Source organism: Elephas maximus, chromosome 4 (genome assembly GCF_024166365.1).
Source record: "Elephas maximus indicus isolate mEleMax1 chromosome 4, mEleMax1 primary haplotype, whole genome shotgun sequence".
Lineage (NCBI taxonomy): Eukaryota > Metazoa > Chordata > Mammalia > Proboscidea > Elephantidae > Elephas > Elephas maximus.
In genome coordinates, this window is record NC_064822.1 from 88,715,375 (window position 1) to 88,735,966 (window position 20,592).

Genomic DNA, 20,592 nt, shown 5'->3' on the forward strand with positions numbered 1-20,592 from the left:
AGACTTTTCCTTTCCAAATGCATTACCTTACACATATATTTCCAAAAAATTTCTTCTGCTTGTCTCTAAATACTTTGCAAGCTTTGAAGATCATTTTCCATTTCTACCACATGGCTACATATACAGCTGCTAACTGTGACTGGTCATCCCCTCAGATCCTTGGCCTCTGCCTATGAGAGACACAAAAAGGACAAGGGGTAAGCAGACGTTTGAGGCCACTACTGGACATTTCCCACCAACTCATTTATCTTGTTGAAACACTTCTGAAAACATTCCCATCCTCAGCAATGGTTCTCTTGGAAAATGTGGTCACTGATTATTCATTCATTAAACATATAATCTCTTTAGGCATTGTACTTACAGGCAACGACTTAAGGAATATAGCAATCAATCACTTCCACCTTTTTTGTATTTTCCAGACACTATTCTAGGTTTAGGATCCCTGGTGGCACAGTGGTTAAAGTGCTTGGCTGCCAACTGAAAGACTGGCAGTTTCAACCCATCAGCTACTCCATGTGGGAAGGATGTAGCAATCTGATTCCATAAAAACTTATAACCTTGGAAGCCTTATGGGGCAGCTCAATCCTGTCCAATAAGGTCACTGTGAGTTAGAAGTGATTCAGTGGCAGCAAGTTTTTTTTTTTTTTTTTTTTTGCTTATTCTAGAGTCTTTGGAATATATCAGTGAACAAAACAGACAAAAAAGGAAAAAAAAAATCTCTGCTTTTCCTGGGGAATAGAACCTGGTGACCAGTATCTGGAGCACTTGATGGGCATATGATACCTTGAAATTCAAAACAAGATGGTCAGGGTAAGCTTCCTTGGGAAAGCGGCAATTAAGCAAAGACTTGATGGAGATAAAATAATCAGCCATAAGGCAATCTGGGAGAACAGATTTCTTCCCAGGCAGAAGAGGAAAGGCCCTAAGGCAAGACTATGCTGCTGTGGTTCAAGGAACAGCACGGAGATCAGTGTGACTAATGCTGAGTGAGCAAGGTCCTGAGTAGCAGGAAATGAGGTCAGGGAAAGATTAAAACAGACAATGAGGAGACAGATGCGTTAGGACTTTGTAGGACCTTTTAGGCTATTATAGAGATTTTGACTTCTACCCTGAGAGAAATGAGGAACCACTGGAATAGTTTAAGTAAAAGAGGGACATGATCTTATGTTTTTTTTTTTTTCTTATATTTATTTTCTTGGTGTTGTTGAGAATATACACAGAAAAATGGACACCAATTCAACAGTTTCTATATGTACAATTTAGTGACACTGATTATATTCTTCGAATTGAACAACCATTCTCACGTTCCTTTTCTGAGTTGTTTCTCCCTCAGTAACACAAACTCACTGCACCCTAAGGTTCCTATCCAATCTTTCTAGTTGTTGTTGTCCCTTTGATCCCATATAGATAGTCCTTAAAAGAGCATAATGCTCAAGGCAGGCTTTTTTTTTTTTTAACTAGTTAAGCTACACTATTATTTGGTTTTAAGATGACTTCAGGGGATATTTTTGGTTTAAGGTCTAAAGATTATATCAGGGCAATAGTTTCAGGGGTTCATCTATACTCCATGGCTCCAGAAAGTCTGGAGTCCAGGAGAATCTGAAATCTGTTCTGCAATTCCCCCCTTTTGACCAGGATTCTTCTATGGAAACCTTGATCAAAACATCCAGTAATGGTAGCCAGGCACTATCCAGTTCTTCTGGTCTCATGGCAAAGGAGGCCATTGTTCATAAAGGTAATTGGCTACATATTCCATATCCTCCTCCTATTCCTGATTCTCCTTCTTCTTCTGTTACTCCAGGGAAACAGAGACCAATTGTTGCGCCTTGGATGCCCATTTGCAAGCTTTTAAGACCCCAAGCACTACACAACAAACTAGGAGGTAGAACAGAAGCACTAAACATACTATTAGGCCAATTAATTGGGATTTCCTATGAAACCATGACCCTAGACCTCCAAACTAAGGAACCAAATCCCACGAGATCTTTGATTATATATAAGAAGCCTGAACAGCTACTTTTTCTTTTTTTTTCGGCCATTGTTGTAATTAATCTATCACACAGCTTTTGCAAATTCAACTTTTTACAGGTGTACAACTTATTTACAGCAATTACAACTGGTTACCCTTAATCAATGTGATTTTTCCATCACCGTTAGCCTCCTTTCCCCCTCCCTCTTGCCCCTGGTAACCACTAATAAACTTTGGTCTCTATACATTTGCCTTTTCTTGTCTTTTTATATAAGTGAGGTCATACTATATCTGTACCTTTGTGATCGGCTTATTTCACTCAGCATAATGTCTTCAAGCTTCATGCATACTGAAGCATGCATCAAGACTTCATTTCTCCTACTGGCTAAGCAGTATCCTATTGTATGTACGTACCACATTTTGTTTACCTATTCATCTGCTGATGGGCATTTAGGTTGTTTCTACCTTTCGGCTATTGTGAATAGTGCTGCAATGACCATTGGTATACAGGTCTCTACTTGAGTTTCTGCTTTCAAGTCTTCTGGGTGTGTATCTAGGAGTGGAATTGCTGGGACATACGGTAGTTGTTTTTATTTTTCTGAAGAACCACCACACTGTTTTTCACAATGGCTGTACCATTTTGCATTCCCACCAGCAATGGATCCAAACAAACAAAAAAAACCATTGCTGTCAAGTTGATTCTGACTCATAGTGATTAATTTCTTTACATCCTCACCAACATTTGTTATTTCGTTATTATTTTTTTTTTAATCTTAGCCATCCTATGAGAATGAAATGGTATCTCACTGTGGTTTTGGCATAGATCCTGTTTCATTTTTCTGCATGTGGAAATCCAATTTTCCCAGCACCGTTTATTGAAGAGGCTCTTCCTTTCCCACTGAATGGACTTAGCACTCCTGTCAAAAATCAGTTGACCATAGATGTGTGGGTTTATTTCTGGACTCTCAATTGTATTCCATTGGTCTATGTGTCTATTGTTGTACCAGTACCAAGATGGTTTCATTACTGTATCTGTATAGTATGTTTTTAAATCAGAAAGGGCGAGTCCTCCTACTTTGTTATTCTCTTTGGACATTGTTTTAGCTATTTGGGACCTCATGCCATTCCATATGAAGTTGAGGATTGGTATTTCTTTTCTTGTAAAGAAGACTGTTGGAATTTGATCAGGATAGCATTGAATATATAGAACGTTTTGGGTAGTATTGACATCTTAATGATATTAAGTCTTCCAATCCATAAACATGGAACACCTTTCCATTTATTTAAGTCTTCTTCAATCTCTTTCAGCAGTGTTTTATAGTTTTCATTGTATAAATCTTTCACATTCCTGGTTAGATTTATTCCTAGGTATTTTATTCTCTTAGATGTTACTGTAAATGGGTTTGCTCCCTAATTTCCCTTTCAGATTTATCATTTCTGGTGTATAGAAACCTAACTGATTTTTGTTTGCTGACCCTGTATCCTGCACATTTACTAAATTTCTCTATTAGCTCTATATTCTTGAACTCTTTGGGATTTTCTATATATAGGCAGTCCCAGAATTACAAACGAGTTCCATTCCTAAATCTGTCTTTAAGTTGAATTTGTATATAAGTTGGAATAATTAAGTACAATTTGTACAATTCAGTTAGTCAAAATGCTTGTCTTAGTATGTAGTACACAGTGTACATTTCTATGCATAGAAAACATTAAAGAAACACTTCCAGATATACTAAGACATCTTTAACATAATAATACAATAATAATAATAATGTTTTGATGAGCATCACAAAGTTGCGCCTGTTGGTTATTATGAACCACTACATGTACCTCAAATTTTTAATAAAACGGGCTTTATGCAGTTAGTTTGTAACTACATGCTGTATGTATGTCGGATGTTCGTAACCCTCAAACTGCCTGTATAGGATTATATCTTCCTTGAGTAGAGATAATTTACTTCTTCTTTTCCAGTCTGGATACCTTTTATTTCTTTTTTCTTGTCTTATTGCTCTGGCTAGGGCCTCTAATACAATATTGAATAGAAGTAATGAGAGCAGGCACCCTTGTCTTGTTTCTGATTTCAAGGAGAAAGTGCTCAGTCTTTCTCCATTAAATACAATGTTGGCTGGCTTTTCATATATGCCCTGAATCATACTGAGGAATTTCCCTTCTATTCCTATCTTCTTTAGGGTTTTCATCAAGAAAGTGTGTTAGATGTTATCAAATGCTTTTTCTCACTCACATTTTTAAAAAATAGTTGCGGTCACTGTGCTGAGAATAGACTAGGCCATTGACACAAAGGTAGAGAAGACTAGTCAGGTGGCTATTGTAATAATCCAGGAGAGATGATGGTGGCTTGGGCCAGGGTGAGAGCAGTGAAGGTGGTGAGAAGTGGTTAGAGTCTATATATATTTTGAAAGTATAATTCATAGGATTTAGGGACTGGAGAGTAATGAGGGAACAAGAATAACTCTAAGAAATTTAGCTTGGGCAATTAGTAATATGAACTGAGACGTAAAACAGTATTAGGGAAACAAACTGATGAAGTAAGTACATGAGTTAAATTTTGGACAGGTTAAGTTTAGGGCATCTGTGTGGAGATGTGCTTATATAGCACTTTTTTTCCTGAGAAGCCCTGCTGGTACAGTGGTTAAGGCTGCTTACCAAAATGTTGGTGGTTTGAATTCACCAGCTGCTCCTTGGAAACTCTATGGGGCAGTTCTACTCTGTCCTATAGGGTCACTATAAGTCAGATTTGACTCAATGGCAACAGGTTAAATTTTGATTTGGTTCCTTCCTGAACATCTCCAACTACCATATATGTTATTTCATTTATTCTTATTATATTTCAGATGAAAAAGAAGATTGAAGACCTTAACAGTCATCAACTTTTTCATGTATAATAATACAGATATTTAAACATTAAAGCTTCTACTACAAACTTGCTTTCTTTCTAATATTCTGTGCTACCTCTCTAGGCAAGGAGGCCTGGTGGCACAGTGGTGAAGCTCTTGGCTGCTAACCAAAAGATCAGCAGTTCTAGGCAAAGCATATAGAAAAATAGGAAATTTTAGGCTTTTTAGAGAGTAGGGAAGGAGTAATTCTCCCCAGGTTGTATTAGCTCATTCACCATTTCATTACAGCCTCTTTTGAGATTGTACTTACAGAGAACCACTTGGAAAATCTGGCAATCAATCACTTCAGTCTTCTTTGTATTTCCCAACACAACAGGTAATTTTCAACGGGCTTTCAGTTTACAGGGATTTTTAGTTGCTTTTACTTCTGAATGTCCTAATTACACATTTCACTGTTTTCTCAGAACAAGTACAAAGGGTGTGCTCCTTTAAATAGAAACCTCATGTTCTGAATAGAAAAAGGAAGGGTAGAATGGAGTTACAAAGGTCTTTTGACCTTTGTAAGAGTTTTAAAAAAAATCATAAGTACCATAAGGCTAAGTGGTAATGAGCTGTTTTTATAAAAGCATGAATGATTAAGTTAAGAAAAATAACAAGTGTTAAAAATTGAGATTACCGCTCAAAAGATAGCAATTATTCTTCGTAAAAGCAAATAATAATACAGGCTATGAAATCTTGCTGAAAATCATAAAGTGCAGAAATCAAGAAAAGGAAGCAAAGCTGTGAGTAATGTCTGAAAAATCCTTTTTCCAGAACACAATTAACTAATTCTTCCATTAATAAATTTAATGAGTCTTCCAACTAAGTTATAAACATCAGAGAGGAAGGTAAGTAGTTTTCTTATTAAATAGCGTGGCTTGAGAAAATGAAGTTGCCCTGTGAAGGCAAAGAAGAAAAATGATTTAATGATGTAGAAAAACTCCTGCCAGGCCTAGATGAAAAGACAAGTAGAACATTCCAGGTACAATGGAACTGTATATTACACATTCCCTTAGGAAAAAGAACTTGCATGAGGAACTGATCCAACAAAAGATGACTAACTTCGCAGGTGATATATTAATAATTGACAAAAAGGAACCCCTTGGGAAGACTTTGCTCAAGGGTGTCTGACTGTCAGATAAAAATTTGTACTTCTAGTGTCCATTTTGTTCCAGTCTCCATCATGGAGGGGAATGGAGAAATCCAACAATGGAAGTAAGAGGTTTTAAGAACAACAACAATAAAAGAAAATGATTCTTTTATTAAATCCTGCCTATTTCTGCTCAACTTCGAACACCTTCAAAGGTATCTATAATAAATCTATAATTTGGAAGTTTTGGTGATAACCCTAATATTCATTTATAAATAAGTCAGTAATATTTGCCACTATTTTCTTTCTCTTAATAAATACTTATTTAACTAACAGAGAATTTTTATGTTATGATTCTGCCCTTTTGTTATATTTGAACATAGCTACTTCCACAATATACGCAAGCATCAAAAATCTGAAAGTATGGTACTACCATGTGGTCTTAGGTCAAGAATTTAAACACACTTCCCTATTCCTCGAGGTGGGAACTAAAGGTGGGAGGTGGGGAGCAGGGTGAACTTTCAGTATCATTACAAATACTTTTTGATCATATAAACCGGGACTGTATCTCCAAACAGAATCAAAAAGGCAGTCAACTGGATATAGTTTTTTAAGCCTGTTTATTTGTACCAAATGAAGACAGGAACCCTTCAATTTTATTTTATTATTTGTATATTAAAACATAATGCTTATTCCATCAAGTTTATAATGGCTCATTCTGCAATTTAAAAAGAGGTATTTCACAGTGATCTATGTGCCACAATAATAATTTAACTTATTATTTGGCATAGCTAAATTCAAAGTAAGTTCCAGAACTCTAAAAGTATGTTCAATTCAACTGTACGGGTCTATGTTGGTCAAATGGTCTATCCCAGGAGTCAGCTAATTCATGCTCAATGGCAGAGTTAAATAGTTCTGACAAAGCCAGCAAAGTGTTGAATATTTTCTATCTGGTCCTTTTCAAAAAAAGTTTGCCAATGTCTTGTTAGCCTATTAAACTATATTAATTTCTATAAGCTGTTCCAAACCCTTTTTGGAATGAGGTAAGTATGTCAGTAAGAAAATAATCATCTTACAATAGTGGCCCTCATTCTAATCTCACCTTCTTGTTGAGACACGTGAAGGTTTTAATCAAAGAGAGATCTTATTCTAACAATCTCTGTCAGATGATGTTAGCTCTTTTGGTGAGTAAGTTGATGGAGAGATGCAATATGGATGAGTACGAAGGTGCATCAAGAGCAAGGCTGAGAACAAGTATGAAAGCAGATCCCTCCCCAAGTGAGGAGGTGCATTAGCTCCACCCTTACCTCCGCCCCTCCATTTACACCAAGTGGCCACTAATGACAGTTCCATTGGTCAAGCTTGAAATTTACCCCCATGAAAACCTGAGAATTTGGCCTTTTCCCCATGTTTCAATCTATAGCCTATGCTTTATATTGGCTACAGCTGAATGATGGAGCGTAGTCCAAGTGAATACATAGATTGGGACAAAAACGTTACTATTATTACTAATCCCTCAAAGCCCATATGCGGGGGGCGGGGAGCCCCTACAGCCTAATACCGCCCAAAAAACCAAACCCAGTGCCATCAAGTCGATTCCAACTCATAGCGACCCTATAGGACAGAGTAGAACTGCCCCGTAGTTTCCAAGGAGTGCCTAGCGGATTCAAACTGCCGACCCTTTGGTTAGCAGCCATAGCACTTAACCACTACGCCACCAGGGTTTCCCTATAGCCTAATATCCACCCTCAAAAGATATCTCATTGTTGAGGCCATTAGAAAGAATGTCAGTTATCTTTAACCTCCCTCCTTTTCCCTCTGATATTCCATTTAAAAGTATAACACAAGGTTATAGAAGGTCTCGAGACACCTTGTAAGACATTTATAACCAATTTACTTTCATATAATAAAAAACCAGTACCCAAATATAATTTAGTGCCATTTCCTCTGTTATGAAGGGAGGCCACATCAGAAGACACGTGCAATAAGGATCCATAAATAGAACCAAGAGTATTAACTCCCCTAAACAGTCCAAATTAGGCTGGCTACTGTCCTGATTTATGTCACTATTTATTGCAAGTCAACAGCCTAGTCTGACATAAAGTCTGTAAGAGTCATAAAGAAAAACCCGAGAGCATTTTCAGCCTATGGTCCTCCTGGGGTATAAAAATCCACTATTCATAGAAGAGAATGGAATAACTGACCTTTGGCTTAAATACCCTTTACCTCTGCTGTCCATAAATTCCAACAGAGTGATATCCCAATCACAAAGGGTAAAAGCAAATAAGTTCATTTGAAAATTCATTATTAAAAAGAATTCAGTCCAACAAAGGATTTCTAAATTGTTCTCTATACGATGTAATAAAAGTTCAAATTCAGTCCTAGTGAATAAGGGATATGAGTAGGAGGAGGGGACAAAGGAGAGGCACAGAATAAGATAAATTCTACATTTGTATTTTCAAAGATGCCAACAGAATTCTTCTGGGATAAATAATAAACTACTTTGGAAAGTTTTAAATTTCTTATTCCATGAAAATAGCACAAACTAGAATTGATCTCTAAATTCATCCTGCAACTATTTCTAGAGACAGGAAACCCTTAGAGTCTGCATCCTAAATCTTCCATTCAATTCTGGACAAGATCTTGTCAAAAGGCAAAATCTACTTTTTGAGTTGTCTGCTCCAATGCCACCTTATCTGCAAGGCCAGCCCTGGCCTTTTCACAGCACTTATGAACACCTGACATATGAAGATATATGTTAAGGGCTTAAGTATAAGATCCATGCAGACAAGGCCTTCGTTTTGTTCACTGCTCTAATCCCAGCAACTAGCAGGCACCCAATGGATATTAACAGAATGAAAGAGAAAGAACTAATGAGGCTGACAAGAGTAGATTCTCTCCTGCATGTCAGCCAAAGTGGATTCTGTATGACTGAGGATGATTGAGAGAAGAAACTGAAAGAAATATTTTCCATGATCCTCTGGACTCAGTGTATATGTTTGTTTATCCAACAAAAAGTCTTCCCCTGGTAATGTACTGTCCCACCTAAAAATTTAAGGACAGCTGTTTTTGTTTTATTGTTAGCAGCCATCGAATTGATTTTAACTCATGTTGACCCCATACATCAGAGTAGAACTGCTTCACAGGATTTTCTTTATCTTTTCCCATACATTTATTTTTAGTTATACTTTAGATGGTTTATAGAACTAGCTTCTCATTAAACAGTTAGTACACATGTTCTTTTGTGACATTGGCTGCAAACCCCACAACATGTCTACACTCTCCCCTTCTTGACCTTGGGTTCCCGGTTACCAGCTTTCCTGTACCCTCCTGCCTTTTTGTCCTTGCCCCTGGGCTGATGTGCCCATTTAGTCTCGTTTTATTTTATGGACCTGTCTAATCTTTAGCTGAAGGGCGAATCTCAGGAGTGACTTCATTATTGAGATAAAAGGGTGTCCAAGGGCCATACTCTCGGGGTTTCTCCAGTCTCTGTCAGATCAGTTAAGTCTGTTTTTGTGTGTGTGTGTGTGAGTTAGAATTTAGTTCTACTTTTTTCTCTAGCTCTGTCCGGGACCCTCTGTCTTGATCCCTGTCAGAGCAGTCAGTGGTGGTAGCTGGGCACCATCGAGTTGTACTGGACTCAGTCTGGTGGAGGCCATAGTACTTGTGGTCTATTAGTCCTCTGGACTAATCTTTCCCTTATGTCTTTGGTTTTCTTCATTCTCCCTTGCTCCCAAAGGGGTGACACCAGTGGAGTATCTTAGATGGCCGTTCACAAGCTTTTAAGACCCCAAATGCTATTCACCAAAGTAGAATGTAGAACATTTTTTTTATACACTATGTTATGCCAGTTATCACCAGGCTGTCTCCCGAGACTTCTCCTGGTAGGTTCGAACCGCCAACCTTTCAGCTAGCAGTTCCCTGAGACCATGGTCCCCACAGCTCTCAGTCCAATAATTTGTTCCCTCAGGGAGTTTGGATTTGTTTATGTAGCTTCCATGACCTTGCCTTGTACAAGTTGTGCTGGCTTCCCCAGTAACGTGTACTGTCTTACCCTTCACCAAACATACCACTTATCTATTGTCTATTTAGTGTTTTTCCATTCTCACCCCTCCCCTCCTTCATAACCATCAAAGATTGCTTCTTTTTGTGGGTAAACCTTTTCATGGGTATTTAGAGTAGCTGTCTCATAAAATATTTGTCCTTTTGTGATTGACTTATTTCACTCAGCATAATGTCTTCCATATTCATCCATGTTGTGAGATGCTTCACAGATTCATCATTGTTCTTTACTGTTGCATAGTATTCCATTATGTGTATGTATCAGTTTGTTTACCCATTCATCTGTTGATGGGCACTTAGTTTGTTTACATCTTTTTGCTATTGTGAACAATGCTGCAATGAATATGAGTATGCATGTGCCTATTTGTGTGATGGCTCTTATTTCTCTAGGATATATTCCTAGGAGTGGGATTGCTGAGTCATACAGTATTTTTCTAGCTTTTTTAGGAAGTGCCATATCATTTTCTAAAATAGTTGTACCATTTTGCATTCCTGCCAGCATTGCATAAGAATTCCAATCTCCCTGCAGCCTCTCCAACATGTTATTTTCTGTTATCTTTTTTATTATTATTCATGCCAGTAATGTTGGGGTGAGATGCTATCTCACTGTGGTTTTGATTTGCATTTCTCTAATGGCTAGCGGGAAACCCTGGTGGCGGAGTTGTTGAGAGCTACATCTGCTGACCAAAAGGTGGGCAGTGTGAATCCACCAGACACTCCTTGGAAACTCTGTGGGACAGTTCTACTCCGTGCTACAGGGTTGCTACGAGTCAGAATCGACTTGACAACAATAGGTTTGGTTTTTTGGTTTAATGGCTAGTGATCAAGAGCATTTCCTCATTGTGTTAGTCACTTGAATGCCTTCTTTGGTGAAGTGTCTGTTCATATACTCAAAAATATGGAACATTTCATGAATTCCCACGTCATCCTTGGGCAGGGACCATGATAATCTCTATATCGTTCCAATTTTAGTGTATGTGCTGCCAAAGCGAGTGCTCCATAGGATTTTCAAGGCTTGACTCTTTGAGAAGCTTATCACCAGGCTGTCTCCCGAGACTTCTCCTGGTAGGTTCGAACCGCCAACCTTTCAGCTAGCAGTCGAGTGCTTAACCAGTTTAGCCACCTAGGGGCTCCTCCAAACCAAAACCAAACCTGTTGCCATGGGGTTGATTCTGACTTATAAGATTATAAAATCATTTTGACCTAACACTCACTGGTAAAGGACACATACCATTTGGAAACTATTCTAGGTGAATGGAGCTGTGCTCAGTTTGCTGACATTATTATACACACAAACTGGTGACACAGTGGTTAAAGCACTCAGCAGATTTACAATGAAACTGCGGACAGAACCCACCAGCCGCTCCAAAGGAGAAAGATGTGGCAGTCTGCTTCCGTAAAGATTTACAGCCTTGGAAACCCTAGGGGGCAGTTCTACTCTGTCCAACAGGGTGGCTGAGTCAGAATCAACTCGATAGCAACCGGTTTTGGGTTTGGTATTACACACAACGCATCCATTCTTCTTTTGAACACAGAAGGATATCCATAAAGCAGGACCTCTATTTTCAGAAAAATTTACTCCTACTGTTTTCATCCTGGAGACAGAGCTCTCAAGATCATGTTTTTAGTAACTAATCATGTTGTTGTTAGGTGTCACTGATTTGATTCCGACTCACAGTGACCCTATGTGACAGAGTAGAACTGCCCCATAGGATTTTCTAGGTTGTCATCTTTTTTTTTTTTTTTTCTTAATCTTTATGAGAGCAAATCACCAGGTCTTTCTCCTGCAGAGCTGCTGGGCAGTTCAAAGCTCCAACCTTTTGGTTAGCAGCCAAGCACTTAACTATTGCATCACCAGGGTCCCTTAACTAATCTTAGCATGTACACACACACACATACAAATAGGATCATCACCACTTCAAGAACTAGCAGGAGAATTGGCCTGATTCCCATCTCCCTCCCAGTGTGTAAGCAGATCAAGAAAAAGAGAGCCCTGGCCACAAAAACATGAGCTAGAAGCCAAACCGCTGTCTCTGATCTCTGAAAGAAGAAAATGTAGAGTACAAGCAGCCTCCAAGAATTGCAGGAGGCTTTAGTTAATGTTTGCAAAGAATTCTCAGAATGAAAACCACCAGAGAAGGACTAAATCTTCATATCACCATAGCTGGAATGCTTTGCTAATTTTTTCATGGTGGATTTAAGAGATTTTGAAACAAATTCCATAAAAGTAAAAGATTAACAGCCTTCAAAGGAGGAAATTTCCATTCATTCATTATATTATCAAAGATACACCAGGGAGGGACAAGGCTTGCCTATACATGAGGTCTACTGCCATCAAGAAAGTCCATATTTAACATACCTGACTGAGATGACAGCCGGTGGGGACTCACCACTCTCCTTAATTATTTGGGATGGAGTCAAGAAAAACTCTTAATGATAACCAAGTCAGTGTGCCATTATATGACATTACATATCCTCCTGCAGATTAATTGCAACACAGAAGTTCCAAGCCATAAGCTGAGGCCAGATGTTAATAAAACAAACTTCATATTTACCCCAAAACATTTCACGTGCTATTGAGTATGGTGCTTTCATAGGTTACACATAGTTCATTTAAAAGAAAGAAAAAGATTCTGCATACTAAAACCAATTAAACAGAATTACTAACTTCTTGTAGTTTTATTGGAAACCCTGGTGGCGTAGTGGTTAAGTGCTACGGCTGCTAACCAAAGGGTTGGCAGTTTGAATCCGCCAGGCGCTCCTTGGAAACTCTATGGGGCAGTTCTACTCTATCCTATAGGGTTGCTATGAGTCGGAATCGACTTGACCGCACTGGGTTTTTTTTTTTTTTTTTTTTGTAGTTTTATTAATTTAAATAAAATATACCAATTGTCAAGCTCTTGGTACTTGAGATACAGCAGTAAACAAAACAAAAAACAAACAAGCAACAACAACAAAAAACCCTTTCCTCATGGGGCTTACATTCTAGTTGGAGGAAAACAACATTAAATAAAATAATCAAATTATATAGTATTTTAGCCATTTTTAGGAACTAGTAAGTACAGTGAAAAATAAACAAGTGACAGGGATGTAGGGAGTGGGGCGGAGGGAGCATTTTAAATAGGGTGGTCAGGGTAGTTCTCACTCAACTGAGGAGGTGAAATTTGAGCTCAACCTTGTTTAACTAATTGGCATGCCAGAGTTTCTTCAGGATAGTTATTTGCATCATCCTTAATTCATAAAACTGATTTACAGAAAGATTAATAACAGCGTTCCTTTAAAATAAGGAGTTTGAACCATTCCAAAAATGTTTTCGGCAAATTTCCAGGAACACATATTGTGCTTTGTATTGAAATTTCAATTCTGCATTCATTCCAGCCTTTCATCTATTTGTATTGTATTGGTTTTAACATTTCTTTTAAGCCTTATTGAGGTATAGTTTACATAAAACAGAATTCACCCACTTTAGGTGCACATTTTGGTGAGCTTTGGTAAATGTGTATCATCCTGGAACCACCTCCACAATCAAAATGTAGAGTGTCCAATACCCCAAAACTTCCCTTATGTCACTTTATAGACAATCCCCACCCCCACACGCAGACAACTACTGATTGCTTTACTTTGTCATGATAATTCTCCTTTTTCTAAAATTTTATATGAATGGAATCACATCTATGGAGTCTTATGTGTCTGGTTTCTTTTACTTTACAGGATGTATTTGAGATTCACTTGTGTAGTTTCACGTATCAGTCATTTGTCCCTTTAAATTTCTGAACAATTTTCCATATTACCTTTATCCATTTATAACTGAGGTCATTAAGTTGTTTCTGATTATTATGAATAAAGTTGCTATGAATTTATGTACAAGAATTTTTGTGGGCATATATTTTCATTTCTCTTGAATAGATGTTGCTTTTGTCAGGTGCCATCGAGTTGGTTCCAATTCACAGTGACCCTATGTATCACAAAATGAAACACTGTCCCATCCTGTGCTATACTCACAATCGTTACACTTGAGCCCATTGTTGTAGCCACTGTGTCAATCCATCTCATTGAGGGTCTTCCTCTTTTCCACTGAACTTGTACTTCAAGTACAATGTCCTCCTTCAGGGACCGATCCCTCCTGATAACATGTCCAAAGCATGTAAGATGCAGTCTCACCATCCTTGCTTCTAAGGAGCATTCTGGTTGTACTTCTTCCAAGATAGATTTAATTGTTCTTTTAGGCTGTCCGTGGCATATTCAATAGTCTTCACCAACACCACAATTCGAAGATATCAATTCTTCAGTCTTCCTTATTCATTGTTCAGCTTTCACATGCATATGAGGAAACTGAAAATACCATGGCTTGGGTCAGGCACACCCTAGTCTTCAAGGGTCAACTTTGCTTTTCAACTCTTTACAAGAGTCCTTTGTAGCAGATTTGCCCAATGCAATATGTCTTTTGATTTCTTGACTGCTGCTTCCATGGGTGCTGACTGTGGATCCAAGTAAAATGAAACCCTTGACAACTTCAATCTTTTCTTCATTTATTATAACGTTGCTTATTGGTCCAGGGGTGAGGATTTCTGTTCTTTTTATGTTGACACGTAATACATACTGAAGGCTGTGGTCTTTGATCTTCATCAGTAAGTACTTCAAGTCCTCTTCACTTTCAGCAAGCAAGGTTGTATCACCTGCATAACGCAGGTTGTTAATGAGTCTTCCTCCAATCCTGAAGTCCTGTTCTTCTTCATATAGCCAGCTTCTCAGATTGTTTGCTCAGCATACAGACTGAAAAGGTATGGTGAAAGGATACAACCCTGACGCATAACTTTGTTGACTTTAAACCACTCAGTATCCCCTTGTTCTGTCTGAACAGCTGTCTCTTGATCTATGTACAAGTTCCTTATGAGCACAATTAAGTATCTGGAATTCCCATTCTTCACAATGTTATCCATAATTTATCATGATCCACACAGTCCAATACCTTTGCACAGTCAATAAAACACAGGTAAACATCTATCTGGTATTCTCTGCTTTCAGCCAGGATCCATCTGATGTCAGCAAAGATATCCTGTATTCTGCATCCTCTTCTGAATTTCTGGCAGTTCCCTGTCAATACACTGCTGCAGCTGCTTTTGAATGATCTTCAGCAAAATTTTTCTTGTGTGTGATATTAATAATATTGTTCAATAATTTCTCCATTTGGTGGGATCACCTTTCTTGTGAATATCTTCCAGTTGGTTGGCCAGGTAGCTAGCCGTCTTCCAAACTTCTTGGCATAGATGAGTGAGCACTTCCAGTGCTACATCTGTTTGTTGAAATATCTCAGTTGATATTCCGTCAATTCCTGGAGCCTTGTTTTTCACCAATGCCTTCAGTGCAGCTTGGACTTCTTCCTTCAGTACCATCCGCTTCTGATCATATGCTACCTCTTCAAATGGTTGACCGTCTACCAACTCTTTTTAGTATAATGACTCTGTGTATTCCTTCCATCTTATTTCGATGCTTCCTGCATTTTTTAATATTTTGCCCATAGAATCCTTCACTATTGCAACTCGAGGCTTGAATTTTTTCTTCAGCTCTTTCAGCCTTTGGTCTTTCCATTTTTTTCCTGTCTTTTTAATGACCTCTTGCTTTCTTCATGGACCATGTCCTTGATGTCATTCCACAAGTCGTCTGGTCTTCAGTCATTAGTGTTCAATGTGTCAAATCTATTTTGAGATGGTCTCTAAATTCAGGTGGGATACACCCAAGGTGGTACTTTGGCTCTCGTGGACTTTTAATTTTCTTCAGTTTCAACTTGAACTTGCATATAAGCAATTGATGGTTTCTTCCATAGTCGGGCCCTGGCCTGGTTCTGACTGATGATATAGAGCTTTTCCATCATCTCTTTCCACAGATGTAGTCGATTTGACTTCTGTGTGTTCCATCTGCAGAGGTCCGTGCGTATAGTCGCCGTTTATGTTGGTGGAAAAACGTATTTGCCATGAAGAAGACGTTGGTCTTGCAAGATCCTATCGTGCAATCTTGGCATCTTTTCTATCAGCAAGGCCATATTTTCCAACTACTGATCCTTCTGCGTTTCCAACTTGCGCTTTCCAATCACCAGTAGCTATCAATGCATCCTGACTGAATGTTCAATTTCAGACTGCAGAAGCTAGTAAAAGTCTTCAATTTCTTCATCTTTGGCCTTAGCGGTTGGTGCGTAAATTTGAATAACAGTCAACTATTATTCAATGACAATTTGAGTAGACACTGAAGAGTAAAATTGCTTAATTATATCTTTAAGTTTTTAAGAAACTGCCAAATTTTTCCAACTTGGCTGAACCATTTTTCATTCTCACCTATAATATCTGAGGGTTCCAGTTGCTCCATATTTTGTCCAAAACATGGTATTTTGTATCTTTTTAATTACAGTTCCTATAATAGGTGTGGAATGGTATCTCACTGTGATTTTAATTTGAATTTCCCTAATGCTTGATAATACTGAGCATCTCTGCATGTTTATTAACCTTAGTGTATCTTCTCTTGTGAAAAATCTTTTAAAATTGTTTGCCCATTTTTTAACTGAATAACTTGCCTTCTTTTTACTGAATTTTAAGAACTCTTTAAATATTCCTGATACAAGTCCTTTATAGATATATGTTTTGCAAATATTTTCTCCCAATTTGTGGTCTGCATCTTCATTTCCTTAACATAATCTTTCAATGAGCAAGCATTTTTAGTTTTAATAAAGTCCAATTTATCAACTTTGTCTTTTACTGTTTGTGCTTTACATGTCCTATATAAGAAATTTTTGCTTAACTCAAAGTCACAAAGATTTTCTTTTATGTTTACTTCTATGAATTTATGGTTTTATTTAGTTTTTCATTTAGGTCTATGATTCACTTAGAATTTCTGTATCACTGTGAGACAAGAGTTAAGGCTCATTCTTTTTTCTTTAGAGATGTTTACTTATCCCAGCATTGCTTACTGATAAGACTACCTTTCCTCTATTAAACTACCTTGGTCACTTTGTAAAAAAATCACTTGATTAAATAAAAAAAGTGTAAGCCTACCACTGAACTCTCAATTTGTTTCATTTTCTAGATAATTTTCTTTCCTGAATTTAGGTTACATGTTCCTGTTTCTATACATGTTTAGAAATTTTTGGTTAAAAAACAAGCATTGTAGGTCAAACAGTACAGTAACTCTGGGTTCTATTTTGTTCTTCTGAAATTGTTTGTTTAATATGTGATAAATCTGTCTTTACTCAAGTGCAAAATCAGTTTCTCCTACACAGTGCTGAAATTTCTGCTAAGTTTTAACTTTTTTTTTTTTTTTTAATCAGATCTCTGGGGATTTTCCCTGTGCCCTTATAGTTTTCAGTCAACTAAAGAGATACACAGAGGTTAAACAGACAACTCAAGCCTCCACTATCTGCTGCCCAAGCTGTGTAGGAGATGAGGAACACATTCAAAGTCGCAGCAAATATCTCCCTAGCCTTTCTTTGTTCACTGGACTCCCTAGGAGTTCCAAGTGCACATGCTATTTAGCAGTCAGCCATGAATGCATGGAATGTATATTATCTCAGCCCTTCTATAGCTCTCCTGCTTCCAAAATCTCCTGCTTAAATATCTAGCTGCTCTGCCACTCTCCTAAACCAAATCTGCCATCCAGAACTGACGGCATGAGAACACTCTAAGGTAAGAAGCATTTTATCCAATGCAGAAGCACTTTTTATGAGTAAAAACTTTTCAAGTTCTTTACTGTCTTTGGTCATTTCTGAAATGGCTGTATTTAATAATTTTGCTCAGTTTTATACTATTTTTTTTTTTTGGAGAGAAAATCATCCAACCTCATGCAGTCATTACTAGAAGCAGTCTTAACTATACTGTAAGTACTTACCTATGTATATATTATTTTTCATTTTATTTTATTACACAAAATAATCTCATTGTATTATTGCATAAAATCAAGCAAATCAAAAAATTAGCCAACCACAACAGGAAAAAATTTGTTTGCAAACAATCTTTCCATGACTGGTAGAAACAGTCAAAGAAAGTATATGATTAAAGCTGTCATGGTTTGTTAACCCTGTTAAGGACTTCAAAATATTTAGATTTTATAAAGCTTTAGCTTTTATAGATACAAAGTTTTCTAGACCAGAAAGTAGATTCAATTTAGACCAAGCCTTCTATGGGGAAAAAAGGCATTACTGAGTACAGAACACTTCCCTTCAAATGCAGACAGTTCATTTGAAATTTTGAGAAAATTACCTTGAAGGCTGCTAAGCAATGTAGGCTTAATAAGGCCATCACGACTGCCAGAAGGATGGTGGCTAAGTTCCGCGTGTCCCATATGGTCTCTACCAGAGGAATACTTCCAACCTGCCAGTCGTAGCACAGGGTAATGGGTGCGAGCAGAAGCCACACATTGAAGGCCAAGAGGTAGGAATAGGTAAGGAATCTACAAAGAGAAGAAGAATCACTGAAAAAGAACCTGAAATTCATGACCTACAACATTCTGTCACATGTTTCTACTAATTGTCAATATTATAGGAGAAGAAAAGGTAAGATGGAAAACCATTCATTCATCACTAAATTCATCATTTTGGAATATATCTAATAGGTTCCAGTAACTGTGTTTGGTGTTGGCTATTCAACGGTAAACAAACGAGACAAGATGTATATTTAAAAACAATTATACAAATAAATACGTTGCAACCTGAGAAAAACGTTATGAAGGAAAACTCTGATGAAAGCAACTGACGGAAGTGTTGCCCTGTTGAGTATGATATCCCTGGGTAATAGTGCCTAGAATCCTGCACTAGAATTTATAATACCTAGTCATTATCAGAATCATCCATATTGAATTTTTTTTTTTTTTAATCAGAATGTTTGTAGGACAGAAATAAAATCCTCAGAAACAAACGGAAGGGGCTAACCATGAAGTGGAGACCAGTACTGCTCACCTTGCTGACAAGAATGGCCAAGTTGACAGTGGAAAATCATCAACACAAATCAGGGTGAGGGTCAGTAAGGGGGATTATTCACTCCCCTGATTTTCAAACCCCCAAAAGAGAAATGAGTTGATGGAGTGGAGATAATTTGTTTCACAAAATTTTATGTTGTTATTTTAAATAAAATGTTAACATATAAATAGTGCAGCATATACTGAAAGCTTGATAAACTCTAAGCTTTGTTATTTAAAAAAAAAAAAGTTTCCTCTTCCCTTTTAGGATTGGGCCTGTGAAATTGTCCCATGAGAATGCCAATTCCATGGTAAGATAATTAGATCACTTTGGGCTCATTTTTCACAAAGCTTCCAGGCTGAACGCTTAGCTTGGTAAAGATTCCCTACGACTTGATTTTAAAGATGAATGTTGAACCACCAAACCTAGCAAGAAAATCACACAACTTTGTCATGCAGTCAGACGCTAGTTTTTAAAACTTACTTAACAAAAAATGTTTCCTTGAAATAATGGATATAGGCAATGATCATTAACGGCTGCTAAAATTATTAGATGAAAAGCTGATGGGGAATCTTATGATGGATGGATCAAGTTAATCAGGTGACTAGATAAAATTGTTAAAATCAATTTTAACATCACAAAAAAGGAGATAAACAGCCAGATGTCTTCTTGATAGAAATACACAACCACATCTATGAAGCCTCCTTGTTTAAAAAAAAAAAAATCAAACCTGAATCTGATCAAGACCTAAGTCTAATTACCAGTCTACAGGAAGTACAGAAACAACTGTAAATGTTAAATGACATCACAGGGATGGAATCTTCAAAATGTAAAGTATAGGAATCTTAACAGAACAAATGACCCAATTCCTTCAATAAATTGTAAGGAGGAAAAAAAAAGAGGCAGAGGACACCTGTAGTTTCAAAGACACTTAAGAGACACATCAAACAAAATATAGACTTGATTAGATGCTAATGTGAACAAATCAACTATTAAAAATACTCATTTATGAGACAACCAGAAAAAACTGAAACACTGATTGGATATATGGTACTAGACAAATATTAGTTTTTTTAAAGCATGCTAATGGCATTGTCGTTGTATTTTTTCAATGGCCCTTGTTATTAGAAATTCATATTAAAACATACGCATATGAAATAATATATCTGGAATTTGCTTCAAAATAATAGGTTGGGGATGAGAGGAAGAAGTAGGTAAGGATATTAATGAAACAAGATTGACCATGAGTTGTAATTGTTGAAATTGGATAATGGTGGCCTGTAGGGTTCTTTATGCCACTTTTCCTACTTTTCTGCATATTTGACATTTACCATTACAGAAACTTTTTTTTTTTTTTAAACTAGGGGAAAAAGGAAACAGGACTGCAACAGGAGTAATTTATTTTTTCTAGTTGCAGCTTGAACCATGAAATATCTACAAATGCTGTGTACAATTTTTTATTTTAATTTTTAGTTCATATTTCGGCCTTGCCTTACAAGTTGTTCACAGTTTATATTTTTTTGAGTTACAACATCATATTGACAAAAAGCAAATACAAAGAATGCTATTTTTTTTTTTAAGTTGCAATCTCAGTGCAGTTATTTGGATATTTAATACAAATCAAAACAAAAAATGGCCA

General features: G+C 37.2%; 1 protein-coding gene and 1 non-coding gene across 4 annotated transcripts in view; both read right to left on the reverse strand.

Moving 5' to 3' along the window:
* TMTC1 (transmembrane O-mannosyltransferase targeting cadherins 1) overlaps nucleotides 1-20,592 on the reverse strand; it is a 335,228-nt gene that overhangs the window by 138,159 nt on the left and 176,477 nt on the right. For all 3 annotated transcript variants that reach the window (XM_049882736.1, XM_049882737.1, XM_049882735.1), the window contains exon 8: nucleotides 18,259-18,448. In XM_049882736.1, coding sequence (XP_049738693.1) covers nucleotides 18,259-18,448 — 190 coding nt within the window. The remainder of the gene's footprint in view (nucleotides 1-18,258; nucleotides 18,449-20,592) is intronic.
* LOC126076649 (U6 spliceosomal RNA) lies at nucleotides 10,908-11,011 on the reverse strand. The gene has a single exon (XR_007517574.1). It is a non-coding gene; the product is annotated as a U6 spliceosomal RNA (small nuclear RNA).